The 16249-nt window shown below is 44.0% G+C and overlaps 1 protein-coding gene across 2 annotated transcripts in view; it reads left to right on the top strand.

Annotated features, from left to right (window-relative positions):
* The window catches only part of nav2a (neuron navigator 2a), a 109814-nt gene that overhangs the window by 29793 nt on the left and 63772 nt on the right, over window positions 1-16249 (top strand). For both annotated transcript variants that reach the window (XM_061067861.1, XM_061067862.1), the window contains exons 4-7: window positions 9118-9190; window positions 10356-10581; window positions 10777-10833; window positions 13795-13928. In XM_061067861.1, the coding sequence (XP_060923844.1) occupies window positions 9118-9190; window positions 10356-10581; window positions 10777-10833; window positions 13795-13928 (490 nt within the window). The remainder of the gene's footprint in view (window positions 1-9117; window positions 9191-10355; window positions 10582-10776; window positions 10834-13794; window positions 13929-16249) is intronic.

Genomic DNA, 16249 nt, shown 5'->3' with positions numbered 1-16249 from the left:
CGTTGAGCTCTCTGGTCTCCGAGGTCCGGGCCTCTGTGGTCTCTGTGGTTGTGTTGTGCTGTTGTCAGTCCTGTGTGAGCTCTCGTCCATCCAGTCGTCTGCAGAACTCTACACAAGCAAATCAAATGCTACTTTTGCTTCTTTTAATAATGTGTATTGAAGCAGTGTCATATGGTTTATGGATAACCGAAATTAAAAATCTGCTTTTATTTTGAATGGATAAGCTCAGATGTTGCGGTGTGATTGTGTGTCTGTGTGTGTGTGTGTGTGGATCGCTGTGTAGTAGAAGTCTGTCAGCTTAGAAGCAGGATCCGAGGCAGTCAGGCGGCACTAAGGGCAGGTGCAGCCGCAGTCATTATGCAAATGTCTGCTTTGTGTTGTGTCGGACTGTCAAAACAAACACACACACACACACAAACACACACGGGGGGTCCTGAGAGTGCAGTGGGCAGCTGAGTGCGAGAGACCACTTTACTCCACTTGATTTCATTGCTTTCAAACCTCTTGTGAAGCTGCTGCACATTACCAGCAGATAACTTAACCTCTGTGTCTAAATGAGTAAACATGGAAATAAGCTCCATCAGTGGAATAAACTCTCGCAGTCTCACCCCAGCCCAGGTGCATTGTGGGTAGCCAGGTCCGGGAGAGCGGCTGTTTTTACAACTGTCACATCCTGGTGAAACCGACCCTCATCAACCGGGTCGTTCCTCTACCACCCAGTCAGGCCTGAGAGCCGGGTGTTGATGTGACACTTAGCTGCTGAAACCACACAGGCTGCCGCACACACACACTCAGACAGACACACACACACACACACAGAAACACAAACAAACACACAGGGGCTCGTACACGTTCAGGGAAACTTCAACAAGGACTAATCAAATAAAGTATTTGAATCAAAATCAAATCGGCTGATGTCTGACAGTCTCTGATTTGCCCTCTGGTGAGTCAGCGTCATTTAAAAACTTCCACATGCTATGTAAATATTTTTTTTTTTACCCGATCAGAACACACCCACCACTTCACCAGAGAGCTCCCAGTCACTTGTGTGTCTGTGTGGTTGTAGTCTGTCAGGAGAGAAGATCACAGATTCAGACTCGGCTGTCGATGGATGTAGATTTTGTTTTCGTCGTCCTGCTGATGGTGAAGCTTTCTGCAGGTGAGTTCAGATCAAAGGGAGAGGTAGTTTGTGTGTTTGTGTGTGTGTGTGTGTGTGTGTGTGTGTGTGTGTGTGTGTGTGTGTGTGTGTGTGTGTGTGTGTGTGTGACGGGTGGAAGAGAGAGAAATCCCCGGTTCTGTCAGCTGGTGAAAACTCAGTCCATCACATGGGCGACTGTAAACAACCGAGCGTTCACGGTTTCTGTTTCCTAGCAACCAAAGACAAACTTCCAAACTCTTTATTTCTCAGAAACACAGACACAGAAAGCTGCTGAAACCTTCGGTCGACAAAAGCTTCTTTCATACAGATCCTGCTCTGGGTCCATCGAGATCACTCCTCGTTATCTCACCTTTGCCGTAGCTCATCATATCCTCTCTCTCTCGCTCTGTGGCTTCATCCATACGACTACGTTTTCGTGACTTCCTCCGCAGCCGGACTCAAGGTGGAACAGCCACATTTCCCCTTGTCTGGGTTGTGTACTTTTTATACAGCAGAGTAAAGTCTACAGGCAGAATCAGAATCAGAAACACTTATCTAACACAACGCGGCCTCTGACGCAGACTGAGCCATGAGAGGTGATCACATGGCGTTGGTTTAGTTTGGTCCGCCCCTTCGTGTACATACACTCTGACTGTCTGTACCATGCCCTGGTCACCTGTTTGAATAACACTCGATCCATTCATAGGACGATGTGACACAGTTAGTCTGGAAAATCATCGAGGAAATATCTACTTTTGTTTCGATAAAGTGCATCAGTGTTTTAAAATAAGATAAAGAAGACTGTTTTCTTACTTTGTATATCTGTGCAGGCGAAAGAGCCCAGAGGTGTTTTTTGAAGAGCAAATTAAAACGCGATCTTTCTGTTAACGTGCTTGTGAACAATTAATAATTCATATAATAGGATAAACAGAACAAACAGTTACAGATATGAATAGAGACAACAAGTCTTTAAAGTTCCTAAGTTGAAGTGTGTGATTCTGCTGCATCACTTTCCTTCAACAAGCGGTGAAAAAAGTTTCTTCTCTGAGACTTTGAAACCTCTGCAGAGAACGAGTCAGGTCAATGTCAAAGTTCTGCAGGAAGCTGGAAGCTGCTGTATGTGAAACCTGCTGACAGAGGGAAGGTGTGTGTGTGTGTGTGTGTGTGTGTGTGTTTGTGTGTGTGTGTGTGTGTGTGTGTGTGTGTGTGTGTGTGTGTGTGTGTGTGTGTGTGTGTGTGTGTGTGTGTGTGAAGGTGTGTGAAGGTGTGTGAAAGTGTGTTTATGTGTGTGTGTGTGTGAAGGTGTGTGAAGGTGTATGTCTGTGTGTGTGTGTGTGTGAAGGTGTGTGAAGGTGTGTGTGTGTCTGTGTGATGGCACTGATGCTGACAGATTTAGTTACATATAGATACACACACACACACACACACACACACACACACACACATACTGAAGCGACACGTTGTCTCACAACCATGTGACGTGACCGGATTCCACAAGACACAACTTTCACAAAGTCAAATGACAGAGAGTCTGTGTTACACTACAGTCAGTTAGTTACAGTTAGTTACACTACAGTCAGTTACACTACAGTCAGTTAGTTACAGTTAGTTACACTACAGTCAGTTACACTACAGTTACACTACAGTCAGTTAGTTAGAGACAGTTACACTACAGTTACAGTACAGTTAGTTACACTACAGTCAGTTACATTACAGTTAGTTACAGTACAGTTACACTACAGTCAGTTACACTACAGTTACACTACAGTCAGTTAGTTACAGTTAGTTACAGATGCAACATATTGAGAGTGACCTATAAGAGGCCTGGGACAGAACCCTTTAAGCTGTGTTTTATGACACTTGTATAATTTATGTTATCAGGCCACTTCCTTCTCTCTCTTGTGTGTTTGTATGAGAACTAGACGATCACGTGCAGGATTGTTCAGCCCTGGTGGAGCTGACACATTTAGCCAAACTAAGAGAACAAAGACACAAAACAAAGGCTCAAACTGTGGGTCACCTAGTTTAGAGGATGCGGTCTACGTGGCCCATGAGGGGGGGGGGGCGGTGTTTGTGGTGCACAGTAGGTTTTTAATCATGTGCACTATTAGCTGCTTGGTTGAGTTAATGCTTGATACTCAAACATCAGTCGCCTCAGAGCTTGATGGCGTCGTTACCTCGGTTTGTCAGGGAAGTGCAATGCATCCTGGGAAAGGTTAGACTGGGAGGCATCTACCTCATTTTCCCATTTGAATCACTGACTGCTCTCCGAAGTATTTTGACATGAAAAACAGTCAAATACAAAGAAGTTGTTGCGTAAGATTGTCTGTCAGCAACTCTGATTTAAAAATATCAGCCTCAGTTTCAGTGTTCTGTCATTTTCTGCTTCAGACTCAGAGCCCATGGTCACACTCCCTCCCTCTCGCTCTGTTTTCCATTCTCTCTCTCTCACACACACACACATATCCCTGTGATGGGAGGTGGTATTTGTTCAGAGGCTTGTCGGCGGCCCGGCCTCATGCCGGAGCAGAGCAGGAGGTGACGGCGGCGTGGAAGGAGGCGTGAAGCCTGGAGAGCAGATCTCTCCTCCCGGCAGGTACGAGCTTCCTCACAGAGCCGGAGACTGAGACTGTGTGGATTCATCGCTGAGCTGCTGGTGACTTTATTGTGTTGTCGTTGTGATGATGATTCAGCAGATTTAATGGTAATTTGTTCACTTGTTGTGGCCGTGTTTGAATTAATTTCATGTGAGAGTAGAGAAGAGTAGGGAACTAAAGACAAAACCCAATAACTTAAAAAAGTCAGGGACATATTTGGCTTTTCTACATTCCTGTTGTTATTAAGCAAGAGTGTATAAAGGTTGGAGCAGCTGAATGGAATTCAAGTTCTGTCGATAACTGTCCCAACACGTGATGAACTATGTAATGAGTAAAGACGTCTAAGCTCGTCACTAACGGTCGTTTGCTTTTATTCCATAAAGAGGAAAGATGAGCAGGAACAGATTCAAACCAAAGATTACTCAAACAGCATCTTAGACAAACATCTACACAACACTTACACTAACTCGTGGAGTTTAGAATTTAAGAGAAACACAGGCAGGTTGTTTCAGTTCATTTTCAAGGACACATTTAATCCTGGATTCTCTCAGCAGAAGTTCTTCTACCTCAGCAGCGAGTGTGGATAGGGACGGGACAGTTTCCCTCTGGTCCTGTCAGGGACATGTTTCAGTGTTAAAACCCCCTGAGAGGCGGAGCTCGGGTTCATCACTGCAGGACGGGTCTCAATGAAGTGTATTTTCTGTTGGCTGCTGCTATTTAAGTCCCATCCATACCATGGGAGTCTGGAGCCGGAGGGGAGTGGTTCAGTCCCTCATGTGAAGCTCCGGGCCCCGGGGTATTAGAGCGAGTCTGTGGGTATTTCAGTGGAGGTCAGAGGGGTGTTTCAGAGAGAGAGGGTTATTTTTAAGGCGCTGTCGGAATTCAGAGAGCGACGCAGTCTCTGCATTCCTGCTGTTCCAGAGAGTTCTGCTGGATCACCTCAGAGGACGACACATGTCAGACCCTCCAACAGCTGCTTCTGGGGTCAGAGGTCAGAGAAATGACAGCAGGGGACAGCGCTGCAGGTTCAACTCAATCAGTGACCGGAAGTCTGGGGGCTCAGGAGGGACACAGAGAACAGTCGGGCACTAACCTGAAGGTCGTTGGTTCCTTCCCTGGCTCCTTTGCTACCGGCTGTAGTGCAGGAGGATTTGAGATAGAGCGGCGTATGAATGTGGATGGGGAATGGGTGAATATGACAAAACATGTTGTGGAATCATTATTGCCAATTAAGTATTATGTTAATTAGTTTCTTATAGTTTACATTACATTACATGACATTAGTTTCTGGATCAGGTTAAGATAGGACATACATGGAAGGAAATTGAGGAACCATCTTTTGGTTGGAGAAACAGTTTTCTTTAATGCAGTTATTACCTAATGATCTGGTGATAGCAGCAAGTGATAATCTAGTTAGTGTCATATGAGGTAATTACATATGCTTGTGAATGTTACTGATATTAATATGTTTCTCTTATTGGTGGGTAATACAATATTTAGTTCATAGCAAGGTGTTGCTGGGTTTAACTTGTACATTTATGGTGTTGGATTGAAGTACCTGTTGGAGTACGGAGCCATATCAGGGCAATATTTAAAAAAACATAATACAAATTATATTTAATTGAAAGATAAACTTTCTCTCCATTGGTTTTTTTGTTTGAATTCACTGTTATAAATTCAAAATCAAAACTTTAACTTAAGTTTCGAAATTATTTTTTGTAATCTCAGTTTACTTCTTCAAATAATGAAATTTGATCTGATTTTGATCAGTATGAAAGTAAGCAGGATTCAGTATAGTGTCTACAGCCAATAGAACTATAGTCGTGAGTCTGACTAATAGTAATGATTACCATTATTTGGGTTCGGTGTTAAAATGATAATAAATTAGTGTGTTTCATTGATTTAGATTATATTGGTGACTGTAAATAAATGTAATCTGGTAGAAGTAGGTAGTAAGAAATCATAGTAATCTGAACTAATGTAACTATACAGCCATGAATATAAATAGCAGTGATGTGTGAATAGAAGTAAACGTGTAACAGTTGCAGATGTGTTGTTAACAGATGCAGATGTTCATCAGTGTATTCACCACCAGTATCTGCAGGTAGAAGACGTCAGCACGGTTTAATACAGAGACAGGTTTTCACCTCAGCTCCTCAGCTCACAGTCGGGGGGGACTTCCTATCAGGAGAAACACAGAGGGAGCTCTGGGTCAGGCTATATTTAGTCACCGCACATTAACTGTAATCATGTCATTAATCTTCAGAGGGGCGGCCCACACCCAGCCTCTCTCACCCAGGACGTGGTTCATGTGTGTTTTAGACTCGAAACCACACACACACACACACACCTGTCGTATCTGCACTCTGCATCTTTCCTCCCTCGCCTGTGAGATCACATTTAGCCGGTTATGCTTTAAAAATAGGATTTGTCCTGAGCGTATTGTTTCAGATACACGTCACCGAGTTGTAAATCTGCTCTCACGTGGAATAAATGTCGCACTAAAGACGATTTAGCACCTCTTTGACCTTTGTGCCTACTGTAAATGTGTGTAAATGTCCCTTTCACAGTCAGTGCTCTGGTTAATTGCTCTTCCTGAGTTTCACCTTATAGTCAAACACGGTGTGGGACGTGGCTGAGAGACGCCCGAGCCTCACTGACGTGTGTCCATGTTGTACCTGGTGTGTTTGCTCATTAAAAAACAACAGTTGGTAAACTTTGATCGCGTCGATCACTCATCTGCAGCCTGTGGACTTGTTTAATGTGGTTTACTTAGTGATTACGTGGTTCAGTCAGCAGGCAGAATGGCTCTGAACAAAGCCGTCCAGTGACAGCTCAGCAGTCTGCTCAGGTTGCCAGGGCTGCTGTCATAGCAACTGAGGAGGTATAGATGGTTACTGCACCCCCGTTGATGAACGTCTGCTCAGTGTTGGGGAGTAACGGAATACATGTAACGGCGTTACGTATTTAGAATACAAATTATGAGTAACTGTATTCCGTTACAGTTACAAATTAAATAGATGGTATTCAGAATACAGTTACATTGTTGAAATCAGTGGATTACATGACGGTACTTCTCTGCTTCACGAGTTTAATCACTGTCTCGTAAATCCACCGGAGGCTAGGCCCCCAGGAAGCAGCTGGAGACCAGGGCTGCCGTAAGAGCGCCCGGACCCCGGCGGCGTGAAGAAGCCTCACCGCGACCGGCTCGGGACCGTTACAGGCCCGGGACCGTGGCTCTGAGAGAGTTCCGTCGCTACCAGAAATCTACGGAGCTGCTGATCCGCAAGCTGCCCTTCCAGCGCCTGGTGAGAGAAGACCGACCTGCGCTCCCAGAGCTCCGCTGTCATGGCTCTGCAGGAGACCAGCGAGGCACGCCGGGTTCACACCGGACGCTGAAGCGCCGCTAAAATAATATCACCCGTTGACCCAGAAGTATAAAAGCATATGGTCACTTGTTGCTCCAACATTAACTGCAACAGCGTCCCAATTTAATGTCATCCATCTTCAAGAACTTCTCCGCTGTTTGCTCCGTTCAATGTCGGGTGTCGAGGGTAAATTACGTGTTCTCCGCCCCCCCCCCTCTCTTTTTATCTTTATGACTGCTTGTGTGTCTGTATGGAGGGGGGCATTTAATAATGTGATCGGTCAAATTGGTAAATTTAAAACTCCAGGACAACAGAAGGGGAATACAAACTATGGGATGCATGCTTTATCATTTATATCATATAAAATATGTCATCAATATCGTTTAAAATCATTTTTCAGTGTGTTTCCTGGAGCGATACGCTCGGGTCAAGCGCAAAAAATAGACCCGACGCCGAAACGATCGCTGCAAGGCGCGAGGCAGCCTTGGCGCAGGGGGGGTTCAGCGTCCGGTGGGACCGGCACAGAGGTGGGAGTGGATGGGAGCCGGACATCCAGCTGGCCCGCAGCATCGGTGGAGAGAGAGTTTAAACTGCTGCTGCTCCCCTGACTATAACAACGCCGCAATCATACACTTAAAAAATGCAATACAAACCGGAAGTATTCCAAGTATTCAGAATACGTTACTCAGATTAGTTAATGTAATGGAATACGTTACAGATTACATTTTTGTGCATGTATTCTGTATTCTGTAACGGAATACGTTTTGAAAGTATCCTTCCCAACACTGCGTCTGCTTGGTTTGAATCCCGATTTGACGATGTCACAGTCTGAGGTTTGCACAACACACCATGATCATATGAATCATATGTAGCTAAATGAGAATACCAGTGGGTTTTTAATGTGAAACCTCTGAAAATAATACAGACATTTAAATTAAATAAGGTGAAACAACTTATTTCCTCACTCCTCAAACAAACCTCTATATATTCAGATGAGTCAGGGAAAGAAAGATGATAAATTCACGAATTCATACGTCTGATTAACTTCAAGATCAAGATTTCACAAAAAACTATTTGACAGATTACCACACAACTTAATTTAAAGTTAATTCAACATGTGTCACGTGGGAAGAGCCCATTCCATTTCTGTGTGGATTCAGATCAAGGAGTAGATCTGAGATTTCTTTCATTTAACATTGTTTTGGAAATATTTACTGATTTTCCAGGGAATCATTTGTGGATTTTCATTGAAAAAAAAATCACATATCATATATATGTGTAGAGTTTGGGCAATTTGTTGCAGCTTGATTGACAGTTGGGCCTCGGCGGAGGTTTGCACGCTACTGAGAGTCGTTCTAGTTCCTGAGCGAGATTCAGTCATCGTCCTGGGATTGTGCTGATTGTATATTTTGTGCCTTCTGATGCAGATGTGCATTATTATGTGTTTTTTTAAACTAGGATTTCAGATTTATGCTCACTGTCATAATCAGAGTATTTACTGCCAAAGGCCAAACAACGTCCATCGATTTAGTTTCCCATCATAACAGCCCATTGTCCCACTGGTATGAAATCAATAAATATTTAATGATGTATTACCATCATTTTTATTAATGTCAGCGTTGATGTCCGACACCTCTTTTCTCATCATTCTAAAAGGTTAAAAAAAAAAAATTACTAACAATTTTTGAAACTAACATTTTAGTAGCACTTAAATGGCACTTACTTATAGCATTTTGTAGTTTTGCTTTATTTTTGAAGAACGTGTACTTTCTTGATTCGTGTTGTTCTTGGTTTGTACCCTCGGGGTTGAATGCACTTATTGTAAAGTTGCTTTGGATAAAAGCGTCAGCTAAATGAAATGTAATGTAATGTAATTTAATACATTTTATGCTGCCAACCTTCCTCCCTACTTTCAGTTTGGCCATAATGTTCTCATGCAAACAAATGCTTCCTCTCACATTATAAGATGCATGGAGATGTTGTGTCTCACAGCTGTGTGTGTCTGTCTCTGCAGATTGAGAACATCGATGCCTGCCTCACTTTCCTGGCAGCCAGAGGAGTCAACATCCAGGGTCTGTCTGCAGAAGGTAAGCCGGAGCAGTAGAACCCGAACCTCCACCTGCATGCACCGGGTGGAGTTTAGTCCTTTATGCTACGGAGGAGAAAAAAGATGAGGCAGCACAACATGTCACACAGAAGCATTTTTTAATGGCACAGCTCTTTTGTCACACTAAATTAATTTTTGGAACTTGCTGGTCAGACTACACATTAAACTAATGTACCAGAAAACTTACAAGAGTGCAAAAATTGTGTATTAATGTAGCCTATTTAAAAATGTACTGGCCTGATTTGTCTTGTCACGATGCATTATTCACACAGGGAACCCAGAGACAACAGTGTTAGTGTGATGTCCACAAACATATCAAGTGTTCTCCTCTTACAGTCCGGGAACAAGCAGTTTGAATAAAGAAGGAAAACATTAAATATAGACATTTTAGAGTTCTTTTTAAATCTCTGTGATTGATAGGGATGGGGGAAAAAATCGATTCTGTTACAAATCGCGATTCTTGTGAATGACGATTTTAAATCGATATGCTACCTCCCAAATCGATTTAAAAAAAAAAAAAAAATGTTTATTTTTTTTATTTTTTAAAAACATATTTATTTATTAAAGTTAACCCCTGTCAACTTTGTGTGCAGTTGACATGGGCTATACAATAATAGGGCACATCTTATTTATTTTCTTTATTGGCTGCCTGGCAGTCATTAAGTTAATGTTAATATTTGAAATAAAACTGGTAAAGCTCTGAGTGAATTTGACTGTGTTGTATTTGAAGGTATGATTCAACATTTTTCCATGGTCCAGTACTTAAAAAAAAAAATAACCGAAAGAAATCCCAGGAAATCGTAATATCGAATCGCAATACCCACAGAAATCGCAATACATATCGTATCGCCACCTAAGTATCGTGATAGTATCGTATCGGGAGGTCCCTGCCGATTCCCGTCCCTAGTGATTCAACTGAAAATATGCAACAGGGATAAATGACGACAATGTTGATGCTGAGCTTGTTACAACACGGCATTAAACATATGAATCATGTATAAATCTCATCTGCCACTGTCCATTACCAGTAGTTTTTGTACTTTTACTTCTAATTCTACTCCTATTTTTCCATGAATATATACATCTCATACTCATACTTCGTCCTCTTCCACTTTACAACTTCACGCCCTCTCTGTGACCCACAGAGATTCGGAATGGGAATTTGAAAGCCATCCTTGGCCTCTTCTTCAGCTTGTCCCGCTACAAGCAGCAGCAGCAGCAGGCCCAGCGGCAGCCCCCCCTCCCGTCCCAGGGCGCCCACCCGCCCCTGAGCCAGCAGAGCAGCGCCCCGGCCCAGCTCGGCCCCCCCCCGGCCCATGGGACTCCGGCCCTCGCAGCCCAGAGAGCAGCGCAGGCCGACATGCAGTCCAGGTGAGGCCCAGGGAACCTTTGGATGAATGTCTCTGTCTCTGATGTCTCTGCTCTCTTTCTGTTTCTACTCTTCTGATCCATGATAGCATCATCTCTATCTTCCTGTTCACGCTTCCTGCCATTTTTTGAACTATGACCTCTGACCTCTCTGTCTCTGTCCTCTGCCACATCTCTCTCTATTCTCCTCTCCTCTAGGGATGGATCTCAGAGTAAACTACTCAAGTTTTCCCTCGGTCAGAAAAAGACCTCTAGGTCAGATGCTCCTGTGTTTTGCTTTCTTGCTCCTCCCACCAACCCACCCCCCCTCTCTTTCCACCTCCTCCACCCCCTGTCTCGTCCCTTTCCAGGAAATAGGAAGCTAGAAATTGCCCCTAATCACGGAGACAACATTTCTTTTGTACTCTAATGTTGTTTCTTTGTCTGTGGTTAAGGGCAATCTCTACCCCGAGCACCATCTGATATGCATGAGTGGTGGTGGCCGGGGCAGATAGGCCCTAACGTCCCCCCGGGCTCGGGTTCTGGACGGCCCCTGTGTGTCTCGCACCGCGCCTCATTTAGCAAGTCTGCTAAATGGGCTGTGAGTGACCTTTAGATAACCTTTGAGCAAGCGTGTGTGACACATCGGCCAAATAACGTGAAGTTAATAATTAACACGGGAGGATTCTGGGGCTGGAATGTGTGTTTACAGTGGCGTTCAGGTTTGTGTGCGATTCTTTCACGACTGTGTGCGTTCACGCTCCGGCCTCAGTTTGAGCATGTGGTGTCATATTGTGTGATAATGCAGCTTGAAATTGGATTTCGGATGTGGTTTTGCATGCTGCCCATCCCGGACCCTGATTGCACTGCACCTGCCCCACGCCACCTGCTCTGTGAAGCAGTGCAATGACGCCACCCTCAGGCCAGTGCTTGTAACTGCAACATGAGGCTCTCTTTGCTGCTGAGTTCCCTTTTCCTTCAAATATTATTTAAGCTTCATCAAATTGTGCTGCATTTAAATGTGCTTGACTTTAAGTTTATTTAACTTTGAGACATAAAAGATTCTCAATGAAAATCAGGATGAGATTATTCTACAATTCACCGATCTGTTTTATAATTTTCTCAACAAATAAAAAAAAACATTTTAGGTAATTAATACAACAATGTCTGAGATCAGTGCAAATGTGACAAATCAGTGGATCAGTGTAATCAAGTTTTTTAATGTCAAAGAAACAATTGATAATATTGAAATATGGTCCAGATCAAAACTTTTTGGCAAATATTCAAACTTTTTCATATATCAAACAGACTTACTTTTAATCTGGTGTTTTAAATAACAAGAAGGTTCTGGGTTCAAACCTGCGAGCTGACCAAGGCCTTCCTGTGTGTGTGTGTGTGTGTGTGTGTGTGTGTGTGTGTGTGTGTGTGTGTGTGTGTGTGTGTGTGTGGCATTAATACTACAATTTAAGCCAATAGATGGAGAGATAAGTGTGAGACTGTGCTTCCTCCAGGAAACTAATTTTAACCCAGTGCAGCTCATAGTGAATTTGTAGATTTTTTTTAGATTGAATCAAATTGAACTTTTCTTTCTGTGCTCTAAATGTTTCTGCCATAATTGCAAATTAATTGAGCTCAGACCGCTCTTGACTAAATAATATGGTGAAACCTATTACCTTGCAATGATGAGATAAATAATGGTCGGTCAGATTGAGTGGCAGGTCGGAAATGAGAGTTTCTCTAATGTAAACAAGAGCTGAGAGAGAAAGAGATGTAATCTGCTTATCAGCGTCCGCCTCAGTCCCAGCATGACGAGGACGCCAGCGCCGGTAAATTAGCATTTTATTAGCTGCATGTGCCGCGGTCTGGTTAGATTACATAGACGTCACCAATGGCAACAGATCGATTTACAACATGGAATAAAAGTGTCATTATTTTCACCAGGGATTATCCACCAGGGTTTATCCACCAGGGTTTATCCCCAATTTTTTGTTAATACTTTATTTGTTAATTTCACGTTGACTATTATATTTTTGAGTGTTGCACAATTTGGTGTATATCCAATTAAAAATCTGGATCGAGTGCCATTCCAGTATCTTAAGAAATTCCCAAAGCATTTAATGTTAAGTCAAATGAAAAAATGCATCCACCCGCTTCTTTGAATCCAGTCCAAAAACAAATACTTTACGTAATGAGTTCATTAACATTCAGGATGTGGAAGGTTACAAACTGAATATGTGGAAAACAAAGTCAGATTCATGGTCAGATTTTGGCAGCTGCTCGTTTTAAACAGCTTATGAATATTTATGGCTTTATTTGTGCAGCACTTTTCTATAGACATAAGATCAGATGCAGAAACATTTTCACAGTGAAAGCTCATTACTATCGGCTTCTGCCTGAATTGGACGTAGCTGTTAGGATGTGTTGTAGTTTTGCACTCGTCCTGTAGAAGCTCCACTTACCTTTTCCAGTGTGTTCAATAAATGTGTAATAAACCTGCAGCTCGGCAGTGACCCCCCCCCCCCCCCCCCCCCGAGCTCTTGGTCCTTAACGTAAGTGACACCCTCCTGTGTGAGTTTACAAGCCGTAGACAAGATGTGTGTCCTCAGTGAAGGTGTCGTAAACCCTGAGGAACCTGTTGTGTGTCTGTGTGAGATCAGGACTTTAAACCAGACGTTCTCCTCTAGTGTCTGAGCGAGTCTGTGATACACAAACTAAACTTTGTGGCCTGTTTACGTCCCACTCTCTCTCTCTCTCTCTCTCTCTCTCTCTCTCTCTCTCTCTCTCTGACTTTCTTCTCGCCTCTCTTCTGTCCTCTCTATCTCTTTCTGTCTTTCTTCTGTCCTCTCTTCTGTCCTCTCTCTCTCTCTCTCTCTCTCTCTCTCTCTCTCTCTCTCTCTCTCTTTCTGTCTTTCTCCTCGCCTCTCTTCCGTCCTCTCTCTCTCCCATTCTGTCTTTCTTCTCGCCTCTCTTCTGTCCTCCCTCTCTCTCTCTCTTTTTCTGTCTTTCTTCTCGCCTGTCTTCTGTCCTCTCTCTCTTTCTTTCTGTCTTTCTTCTCGCCTCTCTTCTGTCCTCTCTCTCTCTCTCTCGCTCTTTCTGTCTTTCTCCTCGCCTCTCTTCCGTACTCCTTCTCTCTCTTTCTGTCTTTCTTCTCACCTCTCTTCCGTCCTCTCTCTCTCTCCCTCTCTCTCTCTCTCCTTCTCGCCTCTCTTCCGTCCTCTCTCTCTCTCTCTCCATCAGACTTCCCGGCCCCACCATGAGGGCGTCCACTGCCGGCGGTGACATTCCCCCCCGAGGCTCGGTCGGTGCTGCCGGGAACAGACGCAGCCAGGGTTTCAGTGACAAGACCAAAGCCAACTCACACCTGAACAGAGGTAGGCCTCCTCGCGTCGCACAATCCAAAGCACACACATGCTGGAAGTGTGTGACCGGAGCGAGTACACAACTCCCCATGGACACACAGCCATGAGAGTGTGGTCAAACTTTAAGACTGAAATAGCTTCATGCTCATATTTGTGTTACAAAATAAACTCTCCAGCTACAAACGCTCTCGCTGCTGTGTTTCTGATTTGAATTATGAATCCTCCGGGCCCTTTTTGTTATCGTACTTACGAATGCAAGTTAGCTGTGTTGCTTTGGGACCAAGAGGAAATATATTAAAATCTGAGCCAGAAAGGAATGCATCCCCTTCAGCCGTGCTGAGAAATGAAAAATACATGAGCATAAACTCAAAATGCTTTCAAGTGAATAATTCCTAATTGTGATCTCTGGTCCTCTGGTGTGATGATGGTGTTCATCCCTACAGTTGGAGAGGTTGCAGCAGGGTATAATTATTATTATTGAATATTATTGAATGTTTTTTTCTACCTGAAAGCTCCTTGGGATTCATAATTCATTTCTCTGAGTAAGTTTCCCTTCCCACAGGTTTGCACTTTTAGTTTTTTCCTTGGAATCACCAGTCAAACACAGTGTTTTTCTACTAATGATGAGGCTCATTAGTACTAATGACAAATGAATGCACAAATTATTTCCCACTACTGGAGAGGTTAATCCACTTTAGAGTCAATGACCCTGACATCGCCGCTGCAGAAAAGCAACAGGTCTTTCAACGGGAAAACTTCTTAAAACAGCGACTTCATCCGAAGATAATAAAATCTGGATTTACTGGAGGTCGACACCAGGTTCCAGAATAGACCAGTGCACTTTCACTTGTTTATTCCAAACTGCTCTGACCCAGTTTAACTCGTCCTAACCAGTGAGTTGTGCAGCAGCACCCAAGCTGAGCGAGCCTGGCAGCGAGTGTAGTTGGACCCGTGTTGAAACGGCCTCTGTCACCACTCAGTGAGCCAAGGCTTTATATAGACTGTGTTAGTGTTCACAGCCTAAACTCATTACCCTGCATTAGACAGAGAATTCCGACCGCCCAGAGAGAGACGGGACCAAAGTGTGTGTGTCTGTGAGAGAGAGTGAGAGAGAGTGAGAGAGTGAGAGAGAGAGTCTCTGTTGTCTGTGTTTAAACGGTGACAAATTAACTGGGTCCACCACTGTAAGCAGCTCTGTCGGGCATTTATTCTGATGTGCAGCTCCACTGGAGACGAGTGGACAGTTTGTGGACACGTTCACGGACGGATTGAGAAAGAAAGCTGCAGGGTCTCATGGAAATAAATTCAGTTTTTTATTGAATTCTCAGTGTTGGTTGCAGAAGTGTTTGCAGGTTTTGGTAGAAAAGGGAAGAGTTTAACCCTTTTTCACTTTCTTGCACAGAGACGATCAAATCCCTTCTCATCTCTGGATGCTTAATGTGATGCTGCATTTAGCTTAGCTCATCATAAAAACTGGAGACTAAGAGAACCAAGCTCAGTTCAAAGATGAACAAAAATACCTTGCATTCAAGTGTGTGTGTGTTGGGAGGAGCAGGTCACATGATTGGCAGCAGGTACAATAAGACACACTGGTCAACCTTTCCCTGACATACAGCCAAGCCCCTCCCCTCTTGCCATAGCGCTGCACCACACTCCTCCTCCTCCTCCTCCTCTTCCTCCTCCTCCTCCTGCACTCTCTGGATGGCTGGACATGGTGTGGGACTGTCCCCTCCTCTCATGTCCACCTCCTCCTCTCCTCTCCTTCTGTCTCTGCTCCTGCTGGACGCCTGCAGCACCCATGAGGTTTGTCAGCTTGCACTTGTAGATCACCTTGAGCTGTACGCCTGCAGGTCTTGGTTTTATATGGAGTAATAACTTGAGGTTTGCATTGAACATTTGGGAAGTTGGAAGCTTGTTTGTTGCTGCTGTTGAAGAGAAATGAATCTTGATCGATTGTAGGATAGAAAGCAAACGTGTTTTCTTCTAAACTATGAAGGTGACACTGATTTAAAATCTCCTTTTGTCACCGAGGATCGATTCAAAGTCAAAGATGCACGTTGGGACTTATTTGCTGCAGGTTGTGTTGCACATGCATGTTGTGGGACAGTGTTGCAGAGACACCTACACCTTCTATTGTGAGGCCAGAGCTGCTGTGTGTCATTGGCAGTGACACACACAGTCACACAGTCGCTGCACGGCTGCACAGTCGACCTGAGTCTTCTCCTGCGCTCGGTGTTAACATGAGGTGACAGCGGCTGGGTGTCCACCGAGTGACAGAGCGCTCTGTGGTGTGTGTCTGTGTGTGTTGTGTATGTGCACGTCTCCATGTTTTA

Source organism: Limanda limanda, chromosome 3 (assembly GCF_963576545.1).
Source record: "Limanda limanda chromosome 3, fLimLim1.1, whole genome shotgun sequence".
Classification (NCBI taxonomy): domain Eukaryota; kingdom Metazoa; phylum Chordata; class Actinopteri; order Pleuronectiformes; family Pleuronectidae; genus Limanda; species Limanda limanda.
This window is presented reverse-complemented; position numbering and strand designations above follow the sequence as displayed.